Here is a 23467-nt window from a genome sequence, read left to right on the forward strand (position 1 = left end):
AGGGGGGTACACAGCCCCCCTCCGCAGCCCTGGGGCCCACCACTTCTCCAGGGCTTTAATGAACTAGAGTCCCACAGCCCCAGGGGAACACCACCTCCCTGGGGAAAACCTAGAATTGTGGGCAGTGGGGCCACATGGCTTCGATGCAGTTCCGGGGACCGCCACCTCCCCGGGACAACAATAAAAGAATGAAGGGGGTCCATTACAGACCCCTAAGCTCCGGGGACCACCACCCCCCGGGGGCATATAGAACATTGGAAGGGGGCCGTGTGCCCCCCTTGTGGAGCCATACATGGTCTTGGGGATCACCACCCCCCAGGGCCAGCTCCTGCTATTTCCTGGGGTACCCACCCCCCGGACATAGCAGTTTCCTCTGACCTGGCAGGGTCTTTGACAGCTCCTGCCAAGTCACAGCAAACTCTCTGGCTCCAGCAAGTGAGAGCTGTAAAACAGCTCACTTGATGGAAGCAGAGGCTTCCTCTCTTTCCTGCCTGCAGAGTTGCAGGCAGAGAAACAGAAGAAACTATTGCTCTCACAGAGAGGGAGCCTCATCTTCAGCAGCTTCCTCTTTTGACAGCAATGCTGGCTCCCGTAGAAAGCAAGGAGACAGCTGTGACCACGGGGGCCTTCAGGCTCCCCGTTGTCCCCAACAATTCTGGGCACCCAGATGACATGGCTGGGCCCTTGGGGATGGGGTCCCACAGGCCGAGATCAGCCCGGGTGTGGGCCACATGGCCCCCCTCTCTTCAAAAAGGGGGGATGAGGTCCCTCGTGGCCCCCAATAGAATTGTAGTGGGCCCTTGGGAATAGGGTTCCCAGGGAGGAAATTGGCCATGAGAGGGAGGCCACTCAGACCTGCGGCCAACTCCAGTTGCACATGGCCAAAGGCCGGTGCACAGCATGGGGTTGGGTGGTTGGCTGCAAGGGCTGTCAAAGGCCATGCGCTGAAGTGGTTCGATTAATGTATAGCAATGAAAATTACTTTGCATTTAAAAACATAGAAATTCACTGAAAAAAAAAAAGGTTACAGGGACATTATAGATAGGAAATGTAATTAAAAAAACAAAAAAATTCACCTAAAAAACAAAGGTTATAGGCACACTATAGTTAAGTTCACATTTTAAACGTTTAAAACCACAGAAATTCACCTGTTATAATTAGATTTATAAATCTAAATATAACGTGTGCCCTAAGGTAACTAGAACTCTCGCCCTCACCATGCACTGCTAATTACCCCAAACATTACGGTACTTATGACATCTGGGATAACATCATTGATAATATCAATGTCATATATCCAGTAACATTTTTGACAACAAAACTGTGCATAGCAGGGGTGCGTGTTAGCTAGGTTTAGATTTTACACTCACAAAACCAAAAACAATTTAGCAGTTATAGTTACCTGAGCTAATCATAACTTACGCCCCCACAACACACCTATTATATCACTCATGACATGGCCAGTGACAACACTGATGTCACTGACATCACTGATGGCATTTCAAATGACATCACTGATGGCATCATCCAGTGAGCATAAGTGTTTCTGAAAAGGTTGTGAGACTTAAAGATATATATACTAAGCTACTGCAAAAGTTAAATTAATATTCTTTCTGTACTACTGATTAGTAATACTATTTCTAACATATGCCATCTGATCTATAATCCTGTTTTTAAAGCAGGTGTACTATCTATCAGAGAACTAGCCTCTACACAGACACATGTCCGCTGGTGATGTATGTATTCGGTAGTGCTTTGCGACAGTCTAAGCTGTTCATTGAGACTTCCCTCCACAGTGATGGCTGAGTATGGTTCTCTTTTATGACATACTGACCAGTTTCCTTAGACCTCTCTCCTGTGATGAATGAATGTAGTAGTACATTGCAGTAAATTAATATGTTCACTAAGACCTTTCTTTACGTCATGAGTGACGTAATATGTGAGGTCAAAAGCAGTGCATTGCAGGGGCATAAGTTGTAATTAGCTCAGGTAACTATAACTGTTGAATTCATATGGTTCTGTATGTGTAAAATCTAAACCTAACCACAACGTCCCGTTCACCTTTGGTTTGTTCAGCGAATTTCTAAGGTTTTATTAAAGCTATTTCTTAACTATAACCTCCCTGTAACCTTTGTTTTTTTCAGTGAATGTCGACAGTTGTTTAATGTTATTTCCTAACTGTAACACCCTTGTAACCTTTGTTTTTTCAGTGGATTTGTACATTTTTAAAAACATTTTTTCTTAACTCTAATGTCCCTGTAACCTTTGAGAGTGGGCTTGTGAGAGGCTGTATGTGTTGGTGAGTGGGTGTATGAGTGGCTGTATGGTTCTGTTAGTGGTTTTGTAGGTATGTGAGAGGGTCTGTGAGTGTCTTTGGATCTGTGAGTAGGTGTGTGAGTGGTGTTATGGGCCAGTGAGTGGGTTTGGGAGTGGCTGTATGGGTCTGGTGTGTGAGTGGCTGTAAAGGTTTGTGAGTGGTTGTTTGGGTTTAAGGGTGTGGGAGTGCTTGTGCGGGCATATGAGTGGGTGTATTAGAAGCTGTGTGAGTGGGTCTATGGGTCTGTGAGTGGATGTGTGAGTGGCTGTGTATGTCTGTGAGTGAGAGTGGGAGTTGCTGAGTAGGTGTTTGAGTGGGTTTGTGGGTGACTGTATAGGTTTGTAAGTGGCTGTGCGAGTGGCTGTATGGGTCTGGAAGTGAGTGTGTGAGTAGCTGTGTGGGTGAGTTTGTGAGTGGCTGTAGTGGTCTGGCAGTGAGTGGTGGTATGGGTCTGTCTGTGGGTGTTGGAATAGCTGTGTGGGTGTGTGAGTGAACTTGTGAGTGGCTGTATGGGTCTGTGAGCAGGTGTGAGTGGCTGTATGGGTCTGTAACTGGGTGTGTGAGTGGCTGTATGGGTCTGTGATTGGGTGTGCGATTATCTTTATTGGTCAGTGACTGGGTGTGTCAGTGGCTGTATGGGTTTGTGAATGGGTGTGTGAGTGGCTGTGTGGGTCAGTAAGTGGGTGTGTGAGTGGTTGCGTGGCTCCTGTCCCTGGGCCAATATGAACCTTTAAGAACATGGGAAAATAGTTTTAAGTGACTGTCCAGATTCATAAATTGGAGGTAAATCTGGCTCACGGCCACAAAATGGTAGTTGTCATGCACCTTAGCCGTGTATAGTGTCAGAACACCAAATACAGAAAAGTATCCTTTAAGAACTCTGTATCTCTTGGATTGCAGCATTTCGATGTGGTCCAAAAGAAGAAAATTAAAAAGAAAGACATTTTAAAGCTTTAAAAATTACATACTTCTGAACGAAACTGAATATGTGTTGGTCGGTAGTTCCAACCAATTCACCTCGTTTTGTTTTCAAAACACAGGGAGGTTATATGGAGGAAAAGCAATACAAAGCTGACTGCAAATACAAAGCTTTCTCCTGCCTGAGATGTTAGGGTGATATGCAGCAGAATACAACACAGCATGACCAATAACACAGAATAGATTGTAGATTTTATTAGGAGCTGTTTAACCAAATAGGGACTTAAAATTCAGTGTAGTAAACAAACTAAATTGTCTTAGACTCAACTGCAGTGATCATGACATCATGTGACACCTCACTGTCAGTTCTCCTGAAAGGTACCAACATTAATTATGCCACTGGGTGTATTTTAAGTTTCCTTCCTATACTTTCGTTGGGATTTTGGCATAGTGGATTGAAACAGCACCTCACATTTCATCTAACATTGACGTACAGTAACCATTATATAATTTAAAAATGAAAAATCATATGTCCTTGCTCAACTTCGCAGTAAGTTACATAGAGGTGTCATATTTTTCGGCGAAACAAAGAACCTACATGGTTTAAGTATGGACATAATTCCTATGCCTGAATTTCCATTACGGTTGTAGGAGAGATCTGTATTTACCAGCTAGACAGATGCCATCATGTTGGCTGAGATGTCGCGTCTGCTGAGTACATACAATAGCGGCTAGCCTGAACAGTATTCAGGACCATTTATATTATAGCACTGCTACCTAAAAAACAACTATCTTGGTGACTTGGCTGACATGTCTCTCTCAAATGTAAAGTTCCACTTGGTACATACAAAATAAGCGGGGACATATGATGTAACAGCATGATTTCACAATATACATGCAAAATGTAAATTGCAATTCTTCAGCTAAGAGACAAAAATAGAAACCAGCCATGTAGGGAGGTTCAGTGGAAGGGCACCCTCACCATCACAGGAGCCGTGGCCAGACAATTGAGCTCCAGGGGAGCATGCATTAGAGGTGATACATGCCTGCACAGGAGCGGATGCGCAAGCATGGTGTCCTCATGTCTACTGGTCTATCACAGTGTATGGCTGATGGTCTAAGGCCAAGACAGTAGCCACCACGACCAGAAAGCACTAGACAGACAGTAATGGGGTGATCAAGCGATTAGACTTAGAGGGTACAATGCTGCTGGGACCGCTTATGGAAAATACAGATCACTGACTGATACACTTCATCCCAAAGGAGGAAGAAGGATTGGTGTGGCAAAGCTAAATCCCATGGAGGAGTACTTTAATCTGATACAGGCTGCACAATGCAGGCCTAGCAAGTTCCCTCGACTTCCCCCTCCTCTTTGCTGCAGGGTTGGTGAGGGCAGCTGCAAGGGAGGATGGCTCGGTTCTACGCCCGGGCATCATCAGCTTGGCATAACAGACAATGCAAGACCCTTCCCTTGTGCCAGGGCATAGGGGATCGGAGCTCTTATCCCTCTCCTTGCTGTTGTTCTTCTCCTGCTGCACTGGGTGTGACCTCAACACATTTATGGGTCTCCCGTTGGCTGCTCTGATGCAGTTCATTAGTCGGGCTGGCAAGACGGCAGAAGGCCTAGGGAGGGAGAGCCATGGGGGATGTTGTGCATGGGGAGAAGACGTTCCAAAAAGGTCCGGGGCTGAACAGTTCAGCTCATGTGTAACCACGCTTGCCTAAACAACGCCTGGCTGTTTCTGTGTCATAACCACGCATGTGCTAAACTACGCATATGCTTGGTTAAGGCACAGAAAAAGCCGTGCTTGATTCAGGAGAGGAGGCAGAGGATGTAGTGAGGTAAGCGGGGCAGGGGTGGGAGGGTAGATTAAAGGATTGGGGTGGGCTAGATCTTTTTTTTAAGTGGTGGGGTGGAGGGTTTGGGTATTTTTGTTAAGGGCTTAGATTGGGGGTTGGGCTATTTTTTTTTAGGGGCGGGAGTGGGGTGGGAGCGGGGTAGTTTATTTTTAAAATGGTGTAGGAAGGTTTAAGGAAGTGAGAGAGGAGGGAGGAGAGAAGAGGAGGAAGGATCGAGAGAGGATGCGGTGATGTAAGTGGGGTTGGGGCAGGGCTAGCGGGTAGTTTTTAGCAGTGGGGTGGATTCAGGGCTTATGGTGGATGGGGGTGCCAGGGTACTTTAGCTTTAGTTTTTAGGAGTGTGGGGGTCATTGTATTTTTTTTTCCAGCTCTCCAGGGTAATTTAGTTTTTAGGGTAACAGGTGGGGGCACAGGATAATTTTTGTTTTCGGGCTGAGGGTGGGTGGAGGGTTTCAGGGTAGTTTACTTATTAGGGAGGAAGGTTTTAGGGCTCAGGACAGGTGTTGAGGGTAGTTTAGTTTTTAGGGCTGGTGGGTCGGGATAGTTTTTTTTAGGGATCAGGGGGTCGGGTAGTTTACTTTTTAAGGGTGGGGAGTCAGGAATTTTTTTTGGGGCTCAGGGTGGGTGTGGGTGTCAGGGTAGTTTATTTTAATGGAGCAGGGGTGGGGGGAGGTCGGGATAGTTTTTTTTAGGGTTAGGGGAAGGGGGGTTTGGGGTACTTTAGTTTATTGGTGTGAGGGCGGGGGGTTGGGATATATTTTGTTTAGGGCAGTTAGGGGGTCGGGTGGTTTAGGTATTAGGGGTGGGGGTAGTTTTGGGCTCAGGGCCGGTGTGGGGTGGTATGATAGAACCACGCATGCTGTTGCATGGGAATAACGCAGTCTTTGTCCCGACTGCATTGTTAAGACATGCATGGTTCCAGCATGAGTGGTTCCATCCTACAACCAGCTGCTGTGAACACAGGAGCAGCTTGCCTCAATCCACGCTCTCAGCCCCAGCTCTCTGGGGCAGGAGGAGTCATTGACGCTGCAAGAAGCTGAGCTAAAAAGCTAAAAACTACACAAACACATAGATACTACTAAAGCCAAAGTGAACAATATAAAACCCCTGCACAACATTTGCTTTAGAAACCAATTTACCAGAATGGAAATCTGGTGAACCCTGGTGTCATTATCAAAAACAAGCATGAAAGCCCCATGCTTGTTTTTTTTTTAACTGCAGATTCGCTGTAAAGTAAAAAAAGTAAAGTAAAAAAAAGCAAAATCATTTCTTGCCTCAGGAAGCTCCCTCTGGGACCTCACCATCAGACCTGGGGGGTCAGGGTATTAATACTCTGTCCCCCTTCTCTTCTCTTTTTTTTGTACTTTTTTTTTGGAAGTCGGCTGAGTCCAAGTCCCAAGATGGCTGCCACTATTTCCTGGTTGAAGTGTTGCCAAACAAACCATATCTTACCATGAGATCTGTGCTTAGGCTTCTCCCAGATATCTATTTTTCTTTTTTCTTTAATTACTCAAAAACTACTGAACGGATATTCGCCAAATCACAAAAAGGGCTCTTTCTGCACCTAGAGCTAGCTTTCTGCCAATTTTGGTGAAATTCCATCCAGCTGTATGGGCAGTAGTTGTGTCTACAATGGGATAGTGCATGGGGAAAATACACTTTGGGGCCCCCCTTTTTTCTTGACCCCAGATTGCCGAATCAAGATAGATGGTAAAGTGAGTGGCATACTAGTTTTGAAACTTTTGTGAGAAATCCTCAAACTGCGCCAAAGATATTGGCAAAACAAAAAGCGTTTTTTCTGGGGAAACTAGGTCCTAACTATATCTGCCTACTGGTGATGGCCAGTCTGAGTAGGTATTTATAGTTAGGACCTATTATCATGGACAAACAATTTTTGTTTTACCAATAACTTTTGCACCGTTTGATGGATCTTCACAAAATTTTCAAAATTCATATGCTAGTTCTTTCAGCAGCTGTTTTGAAAGTTGGGGTGATCCATTTAGTGGGGGGATGAGAAAAGGGGGGGGGGAGAATGCATTTTCCCCAAGCAATTTCCCAAATCACTGAATGGACCAGAAAGCTCTCTTTTTGTTATTCAGTGTAAATCCATTCAGTGGTTTTTGAGATATTTAAAGATTAAAAAAATTGCAAAATATAGATATTTTGGGACATGGATCCTCTGCTGATCTGACAGATTTCATGCTGAGATCTGATTGGCTGCCAACACTTCAACCAGGAAGTGTTGGTAACCATTTTGGGACTCAGCGTCACAAACAAAGTTAAACATAAAGGAATACTCTAACCTCCTAGGCCTTGTGGTGGAGTCCCTCACGGACCCTGTCAGGGCTAAAAAGCATTTTTTTTAAAATTTCCTGCAAAATCATAGAGAATCTGAGAATCCCAGGATTTTTTTTCTAAAAAGCACCATCTCCTCCCATTGGTTACAGATCAGCCCCCGGATGGGCTAGGTTCTGGGTGTATATAAATAATCTTAAATAATCTGAGGAGGAGTGTGCAAGCAACCCCCTCCCCTATGGTCGAAATGGTCCCTGGAGACCGCCACCTCCCTAGGGCAAGGCCAACTATAAGTGCACATGCTGCCCCTCTCAGTAGGCCATTTGTGGCCACGGGACCGCCACATCCACTAGGAATGACCAATTAAATTATGAAGTGAGGGGGGCCATGATGACCCCTCTCCAGGACCCTCTATGGCCCCAGTGACTACCCCTCCCTGGGACCAGGTCAATTGAACATAAAGGGGAGGGGAGCTGCACGGCACCCATCCCAGGCCATTTACGGTCCCAGGGACCACCACCTCCCCAGGGCTTAGCCACTGTTGAAAAGGGGAGGGGGGCATGCAGCCCCCTCCTAGCCCATTTTTTTGACCCTGGTGATCACTACCTTCATGGGCAGGCTATGTAATAATAAAGGCAGGGGAATGCATGGCCCTCCACTCCTGGAACCATTAATGGCTTTGGGGACTGCCACCCTCCAGGGCCGTCTCCCTATGTCCCAAGGTGCTCTCAGGACCTAATAGTTTGCTGTCACTAGATGGGAGATATGACAACTCCCACCAAGTGCAAGCAAACTGTAAGTCCACTCCAAGTGGGCAGGAGCAGTAAAACTGCTCCAGGCTGCTGGGAGAGGACTTTTTGTCTGATTTCCTGCCTGCTATTAAGCAGGCAGGAAAACAGATGAAAGTGTTGCTTCGGCAGGCATGGAGCAGCATTTTTGCTGCTTCCTGTATGCAAGAGCAATGCTTACCTCCGCAGGACATGGGAGACAGCAGAGACTGCTGGGTTTCATGGCTCCCCCCACGGTTCTCAAGCCTGCACACTGGGTACCCTGGGTGGGGCCAGGGCACACATGTACAAGTGGCCGGGCCCCGCTGGATGGAATCCCAATTACTAAATCGGCCTGGGAGGGTGGCCTCATGGCCCCGTCCCCCTTTTAATAATTGGGCATGCACAAGGGGATGGGATTACCAGGGCCAAAATCAGCCTATAGAGGGGGTCCATGTGGCCCCCTCCCCTTTTGAGTAATTGCCAGGCCCCAGAGATTGGGTCCCCCGGGCTAAGCGGCCCCTCTCCCATTTCACAAATTGGCCAGCCCCAGAGGATGGGGTTCCCCAGGGCCAATATTGACCCAGGGAAGGGGATGGGGTTCAGGGGCCCAAACCAGCACAGGAAGACAGGTTCTATGGGTGGGTTGCCTGAAGGGCCTTGCTGCAGGTCAGGGCCTGCAGCCACCCAATCTCCACTCATCGCCAAAAGCCATGCGTGGAGTGGGGTTGAGTGCCTATGAGGGCTTGGGTGTTGGGCCTGGCCATAGGTCATGCACAGAATGAGGTTGGGTCAAACTCTGCAGTTAGCACTCGCTGTGTGTGCCACAGAATTGGGTGCTTATGAGAGGTTGGCAGCGGGCCCTGCAGTCAACACCTGCCATGCACGGCCGAAGGACATGCCCAGTGGGGGTTTGATTAACGTAAAATAATACTTTACGTTAAAAAAATAGAAATTTGCTGAAAAAAACAAAGGTTACCTGGATGTTATAGATAGGAAATGGAATTAAAAAACCTTAGAAATTGTGTGAAAACCCCAGAATTAGAGGTACATTAAAGGTTGATTCAAATTTTAAACACACAAAACCATAGAAATTCACCAGTTATAGTAATATACCTCGTTCCTAAAGGTAACCATAACTCGAGCCCTCGCCATGCACTGCTACTCAACCCACATATTACATCAATAATGGCATAGTGTTTGACATCATTCATAATATAACTGCAACATTTTTAATACCATTTGTGATAATAAAACTGTGCATGGGGTGGGTGTGAGTTATAGTTACCTAAGGGCAAAAGTTATTGTTTCCTAAGACATGTATAACTATAACTGTTGGATTTCTGTGGTTTTGTGCATTAAAAATTTGAGGCTAACTATAACATACATGTAACCTTTGTTTTTTTCAGTGTAAGTAGTTAAGGTAGTCATAGTCAGGATCATGTTTCCATAGGATATTCTTTTTTGTGTTGCTAATAACTTTGGTGCTGTATATCCACAAACGTTTCCAAAAAATGTGCTACTGTATGACTAGTTTGAGCATGGGGCCATTTTATTTTATTTTTTATTTTGACACAAATATACAGTGAATTGAATTTGGAATCCACATTACTTTAACTATAAATCATGCCTTCTCCATGCACTGCTTACATCCTTTCATATTATATTGATTATACAAATATAGCAATTACATCAACACTAATGACATCACAGATCACATAATTTGTGAGAACACAGTGCACGGTTGGTGGCAAGTTATAGTTAATGTAGTGCGGCTACTGGGTTAAATGCACTGTGTTCAGAGGTCTACTGTGCGCAGCGCCATTTTTCTTAAATATGCCCCTTATTGTATTAAACAGAAAGCAAAATGGCGAAGCTCACCAGTGTCAAACAACACAACGCTGCATTTAAATAATTGATAACTAGGGGTGGCTCCTTGCTATGGTGAAGGAGCGTCACCCCCCTCCCCTCCAGCTGAGCCAGCAGCAGAAAAATAAAACATTAGTTTACTATTGTTTTATTTTTCTGCTGCTGGCTCAGCCAGAAGTGCAGGGCGGGATTGGGCTACGGAAGGGGGGAGGAGGAAAGAGTGTGCACTTAAGTGTGCATGTGTGTTTGGCCTGGCTTCTTAGGTTTCTCCAGCTTAGCTGTGTTTAACAGCCGGGCTGGAGAAACTGCACAGACCCCAGGACTGTGTCTGAGCATCTGACCAAGTGTCTCAGACCAGTCCTGGCACTGCTTTCATGCTAGGTGTAGCAGGAGAGCAGTGTCAGGATTGCAGGGAAACCTGTGCTGGTGACCCACTGAACACACATCCAGGCAAGAGGAGTGCGAGGCAGCAGGAGAGGGGTGCATTGTGGCGGAGGTAAGTTTATTTATTTATTTTTTAAATATTATTTTCACCAACCCCTGCCCCCCCTCCACTCCGTCCCCTGCTTTAGATGTCTTACAATTCCTGGGATGCAAACTCAAATGAGAACAATACTTTAGGCCGCAGGGGCTGGTACATACCACATTGCTGTCATGGGCTTCGTGGCTCACAGTCAACTGCATCACAAACCAGGTGGCATTGCGCAGGATGAACGCAGTGATTAAATTCCAATGAATGATGTTCCGCAGGCACCGGATGCTCCTGTGGGGAAGCGTAAGTTGAGAAGGTATATAAGAAATATTTCCTTTGAGTCCTGCTGTCACCCCCACCCCACCACCCACCACTACATTAGCTACAAGACTGAACTGGTAAACATTTGTTCTTTGCATGGATTGATTTACAAGAAGGAAACACCCATTCTCATTCGTGGGAGAAGGATATAGAAGTAGGACAAAGAAAATATATACACATTTGTCAATATGTGTGCACGGCTGGAGAGTGTTCTAATTAGTTTTTTTTTTTTTTTTTAACACAATTTTATCGGTTTTCAGCCTTCAACTGGTTCAGCATACAGTGTATAGATCAAGTAGCTCTGCATATATAACAGAATTGTAACCAAGCGGTCTGCCTTTCAGACCTACAGATGGGTCCAAGCACTCTTGTATTATTTAACATCGATGATAAACAACAAAACCCTGTCCCTAAGCCCCCACCCCACACCCTAACCCACTTTTAATTAAGTTAAGCCATATGAGTCACAATTAATATTGAGGTTCTCGGGAGTACATCTTCTTGTAGGGATGGCCGACGTATGTAATCCTCTTAAGAACAATACCATTCCTTGCAAGTCATATGCGGGTAAAGGGAGGATAAAAACCCCATAGGTTGAAATATGTTTAAGCATCAGGTTTTCTACTCTACTTTCTTCCGGCATCTATTAAGGGATGCTGCTTGCCTCAGTGCAGTTAACCCGGTGTCTCACTCTGTGCCCTAAATACTTCCACTAGTGTGTCCCTCTCTAGCGATATTGGTTTTCTTCTCAGCCCTCTGTATTCTTCTCTTCTGAGAGCCAAACTTTCAGCCTGGCTCCAGTGTAATACTTCTTCCCTCCATGAAAGGAGAGATGGGGCATGGGGAGACTTTCAGCACCTCATCAGGTGTCATTTCGCCAAGAGCATAGCCAGGTCCATGAAGTGTGAAAGTACCTTAGAGCTACATTTTCTAGGGTGTAGACCCAGGTGGAAATAAGTGGGCATCAGTTCCACTGTCACCTCTGCGATCTCTGTCAAAGTAACTCCTATTACAGTCATGTACTGTGAGAGGGACGGATATGCCAGATCATATGGAGAAGGTCGACAACAATAGTCTGATACCGAGCACATTGTGCCGTAGTAGTGTGATAGATCCTATTGAGCCTCTGCGGAGTGAGGTACGCTCAATGAAAACGGTAAAATTGTATCAGCTTAAATCTAGTGTTGCAAGATACTTTTTTAGCACATTGTAATAGGAAAGTCCACTCTTTAGCAGTAATGTTTCTACCTATATCAGTTGCCCACGTAGCCTTCAACTATCCAAGGATGTGTGGAGATGTGCTTGGACCCCACGATATAGCCATCTAATAAGATGCCTGCTGTGTCCCATAGAGTAAACAGCCTGAAGGGCTTTGTGTGTTACTGGTTCAGTACCCTGTGGTGGCCAATAATTGTACAGGTGATAATATTTTAGCATGGGTTAAAAAGTAAGTCTCCGATAAACCATGTACTTGCACAGTCTGAGTGTGGCATTAACATGCCATCTTCAAACAAGTCTCCTAAGGTAAGTGGACCCCGCTGTTCCCAAACTCTGAGCATAACTGCAGTGATAGATCCTGAGGGGTTAGGGAGCCTGCATAATGTTATGTTAGCGCATAGGGGGTTGATGAGGTTCTGTAACATGTAGTTAGTTTCCAATAAGCCAACGCCGTTTGCAATTGCAAGGTAGCACGAGGGGTAATTTTGGGAACCCTGGACAGAGCAAACAATGAATGAAACCCTTCTTCCACATCGCAGCTGTACAACATATCTCTTCCAGATTATGGCCGGCTAGCCAGCAGGACAGCCATTGGAGTTGGCCCACTGTACAGTAGGGCTTAAAGTTTGGAGCGTCCAAGCCACCCATGTCTGAGGGTAACTGTAGTTTTGTCAGGCCGACTCGACAGTGACCCCCTCCCCCATATTAAATCAATCAGTAAGGAGTTCAATGTTCAAAATATTCAGGGAGGTACCATGAGCGGCAAGTTCAGAAAATGGTATAGGACACGAGGTAACAGTACGAATTTTGCCAGTGCTACCCTCCCCGCCACCGACAGGGGTAGAGTGATCCAGAAGTCGACTTGGGACCGGAGCGATGTAATCGTCCGGCTTAAATTGAATTACCTTCTAGCAAATCCGCTTGGTTCTGGTATATGCGAGTACCAAGATAAGGGAAGGAGACACGTGCTATTGCAATGGATATGGGTCCGAATCAGATCGCAGGTTCCGAACAGGTGCCTCAGAAGGAGTATGCATATGAATTATTTGGATTCATTTGAAGCCCTGAAAGGAGTGCAAATCGAGAAAAAATCTGTGCTGTCCTCTCTGTGCCTTGCCTCAAATCCCTATAATAAAGAATCATATCATCTGCATATAAGGAGCAAGCATGGGTAGTGGGATTGAGCACAATTCCCCAAGCATTCACGCTGTGGTGAAGGTGTTGTGCCAAGGGCTCCAGTGCCAATACAGACAAGAGGGGGGACAAAGGACACCCCTGCCTAGTTCCACGGTATATGTGGTCACAGGTGGATATATGCACTCCCATCTTGGCCCTGGCATTCGGAGCTTCACCCACCGTATAAAATCTGGGGGTCTGCCATAGGCTTCCCGAGAGGCCAACATATATTGCCAGCTGAGAATATCGAATGTTTGGCGCATATCTAAGGAGATGCAACTGGCATGCGGATATTGGTGTTTCCTCTCACCTATCAACTGAAATATGCTGCGGATATTTATCGATGTACCATGGCGTGAACAGATCCGCATTGGTCTGTCTGTAGTGGATGCGGAAGTAGTGGGAGTGGTCTGCGTGCTAATTCTTTACTGAGGAGTTTATATTCTGTATTTAGAATAGACAGGGGTCTATAAGAGGACATCTGTGTAGGAGGGCTTTCAGGTTTAAGAAGCAAGGCCACCACTGCTTCTCGAGTTGTGACTGGAAGCATTCCTTCCTTGAGAGACCTCTTACATAACTTCTCTAGTTGGGGAAGAAGGCGATTGGCATTTGTGGCATAAAATTCCACCGGCAATCCATCAGAGCCCGGAGTCTTATTACATGCTATCTCTTTCAGTGACTCGCTAATCTCAGTGGTTGCAATTGGAGCTCACAGCGCCTCTCTCTCTAATGTAGTCTAATGCTGTCACCTGCAGAAGAGGATGTTGGTGCAGAAACATGTGTCTGAGTGGTGGTCTACAGGCGGCGGTGCTATGTACAGATCAGTACAGTATAGAAAAAAGGTGTTGTTGATGCTAGTTTGATTTTTTACTATACCTAACTGTGGAGATTGTATCGTTGATATAGGAGATTGCGTGGCATGATTAGTTTGGCAAGAAGGGCACCTGGTTTGTCCACCTCTACATGTGTCCTTTGGGTGTAGGATCTGTTAACTACCACATGCAAGCGCTCTAGGAGTTCCGCCTGACGTATCCGTGCTGTTTGTAATTGCGCTGCCTTGGCGTGTTCTAGGGTCGCCTCTTGTTCTAGAGCACCCAAATTATTTTCTAGGTGTGTGAGGTCTTTCAGAATTTTGACCCATACTCCCACCAGCATAGAAATGGAGAATCCCTGTATTATCACCTTAAAGGCCTCCTGCGCAATCAGTGGGGAGTTGGCAGTGTCTGTGTTTTCCGAAAAAAATGTGTCTATAGCAGTAGCCAGTGTATTTCTATAAACCGTGTCTTCCAAGAGCATGGGCTGTAGGTGCCATGTTCGTATTGGGACTGGTACCTGTCCCCAGTGCAGCTGGATCTCGACCGGGTTATGGTCAGACACCGTCTTACCTAAATATGTAAAATGGGTTATGTGGGATTGCAGGCTGGAGTTGCACAAGAATCGGTCTATGCGGGAATAGAGTATATGTCGGTAGGAATAAAAGGAATATTAATTTGCGTCCACATTATGGTTCCGCCATACATTCACCAGGTCCCCCCCTCAACTCACTGTTGCAATGCTCTGGCCTGATGAACCGGTGCAGCGCTCGCAAGGGGTGGATGTGAAAGGTCGAGGAGAACATCAAGTACTGCATTTGAGTTCCCCCACCCAGTACCAATGGGAGGTGAGCCCAGTCCGATAACAAGGTAGATAGGCGTGCATAAAAAGCATCTTGTTCTTGGTTTGGTTCATAAAAGCAACCTAGTACTATCTGTGCTCCATCTAAGAGTCCCTTGAGCAGTACATATCTACCCTGTGAATCTATTTTTATATCTTGGACTGAAAACGGAATCCACGCTCTTTTCAGTGTTTGTGTCCCCGGCCCTGGATGACTCCGTGCTGGACCTACTCAGAGTAGTAGCAAGTTGGATGGTCTCCAGTTGACTTTTACATGCCTGCCACAGGAATGGACTTCCTCCTCTACTGTTCCCGGGGTCCTGTTTATGGCGGGCGGGCCAAGTATGACGGCCTGAGTTTGTGATGTAAACTCCTATTGTTGGTCACTCTGTGTTCCCTGAAAGTTCAGATCTAGCCATTCTCTGGCTGCCGTTGGAGAATCAAAGGAATGAGAACGTTGTTCATGTATAACTTTCAACTTCACAGGGAAGAACAATGCATATACAAGGCAGTGTGCTCTGAGGTGTTTCTTTACTTCTTGGAAGGAAGCCCGGTGATGTTATACCAACATCGTGTAATCTGGATAAAGAGATACTCTGGATCCGTCCACAGTGATCTGCGCGCGTTCCAGCGCAGACCTGGAGTAACATGTCTCTGTAGTTCAGTATTTTTGCCACTATTGGCCATGACGGGGCCCCCGGGATGGGTCTCTTGGCAGGCACACGGTGCGCCCGTTCTACTATGAAGAAGGTGGACAGGCCCTCAGGTCTAGATGTACTGCATGGGATGATCTCCCTCAGTGCCTTCCGGAACGCCCACTATCTGGATGTTATTCCTGCACTCTCTGCCTTCGGCATCCTCGGCTAGGACTTGGAGTTGTTACACTTGTTTGAGCAGTTGTTTCAACATTGAGTCATGCTCTGCTTGCACCAGTGCTAAGGTGGCCTGTGTATGCTCCAGCAATTTAACTGTCCGTCAATCTGTGCTGGTCATCTTTCAGCAAATGGAGGTCTGTAGTAATAGCTCCAAGTTTCTGTTCCATGAGTAACAAATTTCCTGTAAGATAAGATCTAGCTTGCCCCCTGATGTCTCTGATCTCGGGGAACACATTCAGATGGCATGGAGTAAATTGAGTCTTCCGAGGGTTGGGAGCGCTGCTGTTTATATTCCTCCAGCCGAGGGGGCTTGGGTTTGTTACACCCCATCTACACAATGAATTGTCACCGTAAGGTCAGGGGGCCACACTCAATGCACCAGATATTTACCCCCTAGAGTTTCACATGGGACCTATCACCACCGCCAGGCTCGTAGCAGCATAGGACGGTTTCCCAGTGCATTCGTAGTACCTTGAGGGTGTGGTCGGATTGAGTCAGCCAGAGCTCGGGTTGGGCTCTCTGCGCCAGGCAGATCTGGTATATTCAGGGATCCCAATGCCTGCCACAGGCTGCAACCCCACCCAACGTCTCATTTCTGTAGCTGATTAGAGGCTAGCATCAGGCTATTCAGACCCTCTTGACCCCGGCCACGGCCACTGGTCTCCGCCGGGCCTCCATGTGAATCAGCACTTTATAAATTGCTACAGTCCTTCATACCACAGGGCGGCCCCGCACGTCCCACCTCAATAGCGCCGTCTTTCAGCACACACAGCGCGCTAACCTTTGCTGCTTCCTTGGGGGCTCTGACTACAATTCAGTTCACTGTTTGGATCCCTTCACCATCGCTGGGCCGCAGTCAGGCTCCCCTGTGGCCTCTGCCACAACTACAGCAGGTCGCGCCAGACGGTAGGCTGTCCGCTAGGGCTCAGTGCCAGGGGACATCAGCAGGCCGCAGCACAACACACGCGAAGACCTGTGTCCTTCAGTGGGCTTCTCTTGAGCCAGGCCTGTTGGCGCGAGCCCCCGAGATGTGCGACCTCAGCTCTCTTCAAGAGTTTTGCCGCCGTTAGGTACCACGCCCAGACTCCACCAGGTCAGAGCACTCCCCATCAGTCCTCAATCTGCTCCCGCCCTCCACGCCTTACCATTGGGCCGCTGGGCAGCAGTGAGAGAGAGAACAATTGGGTGGGAGACCTCGCCACAGGCCGCTGCCTGTTGCCATCCCCCACAGGCGCCACTTTTCAATCTGGGTTTCTCCACATACCCGGCACCTCTCTGACTCCTTACGATGTATAGTGTGGCATCCTCGCAATGTTGGGGACACATCTCGGGTAGATGTTACGACCTGAATTAGGTGTCCACCATGTTGGACGCTTGGCCACACTCCCCTGTTCTAATTTGTTAGTTAATAACATTTGACAAGTAGGGCTTAAGTGCCCGTTGTCATCAAGAAAGATAATTTCATGAAGTTTTCAAAGTCTGTCATTTATCGTTTGAAAGCAATAGATCAGAAAGCATTCTGGTTGGTTGTGCCGAATTTTTTTTAAAAGACAGATGGAGGTCTTAGAAAAATTACAATTACTGGAGTATTTACAAGAAAATATTGGGTAAGGCGCTAAGGGCCACATGTAGCAAAGTTCTGATTTGCGACTCGCAAATCCGAATGTAGGATAGTGTCCTTGACACTATTTGCGACTCGCAAGGGGGTCGCAAATGCCCACCTCATGAATATTCGTGAGGTAGGTCACAATTTGCAACCCCCTTGGGAATGGCGGCCCTCACAGGGATGGTGGCCTGCTGGAGACAGCAGACCACTATGTCTGTGACTGCTTTTCAATAAAGCAGTTTTTTTTTGTTGTAATGCAGCACGTTTTCCTTAAAGGAAAACAAGATGCATTACAAAAACAAAAAATTAAACGATTTCAGTAGGACCACTGCCTGCTCTGAAAAAATGTTTTCAGTGACATTCACAAAGGGGAAGGGGTCCCAGAGGGACTCCTTCCCGTTTGCGAATGTGTTACCACCAGTGTGACACTGGTGGTAACTGCGATTGTTTTGCGACCACGTTCGCAAAGCAATCCTACATCGCACTGCGAGTCGCTATTAGGAAGGGAACACCCCTTCCTAATTGCGAGTCGCAATTCCGTATTGCGATTCAGTAACAATGTTACTGAATCGCAAAACTGGGTTTGTGCATCGGGAAGTGCTTTTTGAAAGTCGCAAACAGCCAGATTAGCTGTTTGTGAGGTGCAAAAAGCATCGTACATGTGGCCCTTAGACTCTTATTAGGAGCGGCCGGTAATTGAAGTGATTTAGTTGGAATTTGCCAGATAAATATTAATTTTTGGTGAACAGGTGGATCACAACTCCTTTAATGATAGCTTTCAAGGTACATAGCTTAAGATATTCTAAGTTATCATTGCAGGCAATATTACGTACCTTGTTGCTGGCCAGTTCATGTAGCAGAACAGGATCACCGGAGAATAAATCCATCCAGTGAAATCAAAATATATTTTAATAAAAGTGCATTTAGGAATGTTCATATAGACTCTGGTGGTACTGAAATTCAAACAACCTTAACAATTACAATTTCAATTTGAAGGGTGTTTTAAATACAGCATGATAGCTCCTTATGCCATATTGACTGATGGAGAAGTATACCATGTATAGTAAGATTTTACCTTTGCTCGTCCAGGGACCATATTACTCACTGGGTGCACTTTGTCTCTTTTTCGTGGCTGCGCATCTTTCAAAGAGGGCACTGGCTACAGACTGGGAAGGTGTGCCCTATTATGGTGAATGCTCTGCCCTCAGGGCAACCGCGAAATCAGCTGCCTTGGGAGCAGTGCATATAAGTGAATTATAAAGCGGCTGTTTACAGGTGGCTCTGTGTTTCCCTGTGCATGCGGCTAACCGCCTGCACTCTAAAGAGGGGAGGGAGATCCTGTTGCAGGAGGGTGCAGTTAGTGACTGTACCTGCCTGTAGGGGAGAGTCTGGGGGCTCCAATGGACCCCTTCACCTCTTCTTGAGGGAACTGACAGTGAGCCACCTTTTTGTGGTGCACTGTCATTATGCCTCCTGATGGCTTCTTTACCTGTGCACCCACATCCTTAATATGACACTTGCACAAAGGCAAATAGATTCCCTCATGGGGCCACACTCCCATGCCCATGAATAGAATGCCCTCCCATTCTACAGCTGATGCACGTGTGCCAGCACTATCAGTATTACAGAAGGGGCCACGTAAGCGTCTGCCCCGGGCACTTTGTGGGCTACGGCCCCAGATATCATAATTTAGGCAAGCAAATAAAGTGAAGACTGGCTTCAAACTGTTACGCATTTTCACTGTTTGTCTGTCTACACCGCACTGCACCTAACCTCTCATGGTGGTGTTCACACAAACTCCACATCCTACATCTATCAAGGAAGTATACTGGAAAGGAGCCAATGGATTAGAGTTTATGGAGGTTGTCAGTTAGCCCTCCATTAGCCTTGTCCTCACTTTGGTAAAGAGGTGATAGTAATGGATGCAAGTGATCAAACACCAGGTGTAGCTGAAGTCACAACACACATACTTTGTCTCACAAAGATATAAATTATAGGCTTAAACATATGACACCCTTAATCCACCAAAAGCCTATGGCTACAATATGAGATTAAATGCTTGTTTCTTATGCTTTTTAAATGTTCATATTATCTCAGAAGAAGTATCCTAAATCTATTTATATTTCATCTACTCACAAAATTTAAAACTATCAGACACTTTTGGAAGTGAATGAATCTTCACTTTTATACCATGCAGTCAATCAGTGACTTACCTTGTATGTCCATTTAGATAGCTAAACTACACAGCAGAAAATGCTCCTATAATATTGATTAATGTTTTTGTTTTGCAAAGTTGCACAGAGCCATGATCAGCACAGTCCCATAGGAGAAATGTAAAATTGCATTTCTTCTTCTAAAGTGCAGTGAGGTAGGGGCGAGAGAGAAATAGAGGGATGTGGTTTATATGCATTACAGCACACATAAAAAATGAGTGGAGGACATTGCAGTTGCAACAAGCACCCATGGCATGGACTGGGTGAGATTCAAAAAAGCAATATAAGGCCAGATGTACAACCATTTCATTTTGTGAGTCTCTAATTGCAATTTTTTGCGACTCGCAATTAGAGACTAGAAAAATGAAATGTACCTATGTGTCTCAGACACAATCGATTCCCAATGGGGATGCAAATGACTTACATCCTCAATATTCAATTTGCAACCCCACTGGGAATGGTTGCACTCACAGGGATGGTGGCCTTCTGGGTACAGCAGACCACCATGTCTGTGACTGCTTTTTAAATAAAGCAGTTTTTTTCAAAAATTTAGCCCATTTTCCTTAAAGGAAAACAGGTTGCATTTCAAAAAATAAAAATAAATATAATAATATAAAAATATTTTTGCTTCCATTCACAAAGGAGAAGGGGTCCGTGGGGACCTCTTCCTGTTTGCGAATGGGTTGCCTGGTGGTAACTGCAATTGTTTTGCAACCGCATTCACAGTCGCAAACAATCTGACATACCACTGCAAATCGCTATTTGGAAGGGACGCCCTCGGCACACCCCTTCCAAATAGTGGCTCACAAACCTATTTTGCAATTCAGTAAATAGATTATTTAATCGCAAAATAGCATTGGCACATGCCAGAATGCTATTTTCATGTCGCAAATGGCCCAATTCTGCAAATCAGGCGGTTTGTGACACGAAAATAACTGTGTACATCTGGCCCATAGAGCTTCAAACCCTGTGACTTGTAAAATAGGGATTGCTAGTGCAAATGCATGTTTTATCAGTTGCTAACCCCCTTTTTCACAAAGTCTTTCTGACTCTCAAAACAAATCTATAACTCATTATGATTTACAAACAGGAGAAACAGTGGCTGAGATAAATTAAAAGTGCTGTGGTGGGTGGAAGGGGTGTGGGGTGATCGCAGGGCGGTAGCACGGGGGTAGCACGAGGGGAAGCGTGGGGGAGTATATTTAAAAAATATTTACCTGTTGCTGCCGGCCACCTCACGCTCCTCTGCTTCCTGGTCCCAGCATCAAAGACTCCCTGTGCAATCCTGGCGCTCCCCCATGCTATTACCTAGCATTAGAGCAATTAGAGCTCACCTGAGGGAGCTGGTTTGCCACTCGCTCAGGCACAGAGATTCTGTGCTGTTTCTCCAACCTGACTGAAATACATCTGGGTTGGAGAAATTTAACTGTGCATGTCTGGTTGGTTGGCCTAGAACGGCTGGCCAAACAGACATGTGCAGTTAAGGGCATACTCCACTCCCCCTCCTCCCTTCTTACTCCCATGGCCCGGCCCCTCCCTGCAAAGGCTGTCTCAACCAGCAGCACAAAAATAAAACAATAGTGAAAAATCTTTTTATTTTTCTGCTACTGGTTCTGAGCCAGTGTAGCGATGCTCCTCTGCCATTACAGAGGGCCCACCACTGATTAGGAGGAGGCAAGAAAGCCACGCCCTCTTGTAAAATGCATACATCTTCAAGTGAACATATTCGATGATTGTCACAAAGAAAGCCTGATTCTAGAAAAGTGAGTTCTACCTGTTAAAAGCCTCCAGTATTTTTGCTGACTAACTGCTTTACAGTGTAAATTACTTTTGAAATGCAACTTTCAGTGCTCATCTTTTAATATAAAGTTAACTACTGTGGACAGCGAAGGTACAGGATTCGGTGAACTTTGTTCATGATGCATGCTTTCATGTGTACAATTGTAGGCTGAATGATGAAGACTGTCATCCGTGCACAGGTTGCTCTGTGCCACTTTATGTCCTATCGATCTCGTATGCGGCAGTGATGATTTACAAATGTCGACTTAATAGTTAAAACTGTATCACTTTGTAACGTCTAATTGGAAAGGATTGGCCAGAACCAGAGGTACTGTCTTGTGTTCATTTTCAAGGCCCAGAATACATATTTAAAAATGTACTCTAGATTATTTTTATCATACAGTTTCTTAAGTCTTTTGAGCTGACTTAATGAGTGGAGTTAGTTAAAGATACCACTAGCTGGCTGATCAAAAGCGTCATTGAGCAAAAGCCCCACTCCGGGGAGATTAAAAATCTGTTATTGGAGATAGAGGTGTGTTTGGGAATTTGAAGAGCTCTCAACAGCACCACCCTGTTAATTAGGGAAGGGAAAGCTCTCTAATTGAAAAATAACCCAAGGGTAGCCTTCTGTTTCTAGTGGCCAGCAGATGGCCTCTGATGTTTGTGGAGGAAAATGTGTGGCTTACCTAGGTGGATACAGATCCAGAGAGCTGGACCTTAGAGGTGGAGGAATAATTAAGCATCATTAAATTGGGTGAATATACCACCAATTGCAAAATGTTTTGCCTCCTTTTTTATCATGTGCACAGGTAAGGTGAGCCGAGAAAAACCCTGGGAAGAAGGAAGACCCCTGGCCACTGTTATCCCATGTCAGGAGCCATGTCTGACTTGTACTCCTGTACTCGCTTGGACTTACTCTTAAGCGCTGCTGACCAGCTTCTCGATTCTCCACCAGGTCGAGTGGAGCTAGACCTGCTGACAGAGTGAATGTGGCAACTAAGCAATGTCATAGGTGTTTCTGGATTCACACTCCTGGTGATGTGATCCAGAACGCTGGTCTTAGAATGTACGTGGAAAGTAGGACGGTTTAAGAAGGGGACGGACTTGGAGGCTGGTATAGGGCTTGTGTGAACTTACATGAAGAATAAAGTTGTTCATGTCCCAAAGCCATATTACCGCAGCTTGAACGTTTCCTTTCCTCTCTAGAAGTTGCACTTTTCATTTGCGACGAGCGACATGCAGGCGGTATGAGGAAACACAAAGCCCTAACAACATAAGCTACATCTACAATGAATAGCTATTCTGAAGAGGTGAGTGCCAGGGGTAACAAAGCAGAGTATCTGGTATAAACATCTTGTATATTTAAGAGGTATTTTGTGACTTTTACCTTTAAATGGATGTCTTCTGTGTGCAAGAACTTTCCCTAGAAAACGTTCTCTGCACTAGATCGCTCTGGGGGCACGAGCATCTCCTGGCATCATCACGTCGTATGAGTAAGAGGAAAGGACCCTGAAGCGGCTACGCTTGGTCTCCATGATGACAGGAGGTCAATAAACAGTATGTGATGCCCGAGGATCGGATGTTTAGAAAGGACAATGTACGGTCCGTGTCATGCGGTGATACGCACAACAAAATAACATTAGTCGTGTTGAGATCCGTTTTTTTTTTTTGTGCGTTTCATCCGGTGATATGAACACCAATAATAACATTATGTGTTTGTAGGTTGTTTCACTGCATTTCATACAGTGATATGCACACCAACAGTGTTATTTGCGGAGTCGAAATGGAATTAGCCTTATGTGCACGCCAGTACAAGATTGATTTTAGTCCACAGTTTTATGACCCTGAATTTGCCCCTGGTCTCACGGAAGTATGGAAAACCTGTCTTGAGTATATAGTCCTGTTTGAAGGCCAAATCTGGGTCACTGTGGATTTGTACATTGGTAAATATTCATAATAACCAGTGTACAAACTTTATCTGCAGATTATTTACAATTAGTTGTGTCAAAATGCAAAATGTGCCTGCTGTGCCATTTTTCCTAATATCTCCTGGTGATCCTCCAATACTTTGGCAGGAGTGATTTTTTTTTTTTTAACAATTACACCAGAGTGTGTGAAAGTACTCTTG

At 45.7% G+C, this 23467-nt stretch overlaps 1 protein-coding gene across 1 annotated transcript in view; it reads right to left on the reverse strand.

Annotated features, from left to right (window-relative positions):
* Positions 1-23467, reverse strand: part of LOC138299622 (corticotropin-releasing factor receptor 1) — a 1731194-nt gene that overhangs the window by 489895 nt on the left and 1217832 nt on the right. The window contains exon 6 of the mRNA XM_069238054.1: positions 10669-10789. Coding sequence (XP_069094155.1) covers positions 10669-10789 — 121 coding nt within the window. The remainder of the gene's footprint in view (positions 1-10668; positions 10790-23467) is intronic.

Source organism: Pleurodeles waltl, chromosome 6 (genome assembly GCF_031143425.1).
Source record: "Pleurodeles waltl isolate 20211129_DDA chromosome 6, aPleWal1.hap1.20221129, whole genome shotgun sequence".
Taxonomy (NCBI): Eukaryota; Metazoa; Chordata; class Amphibia; order Caudata; family Salamandridae; genus Pleurodeles; species Pleurodeles waltl.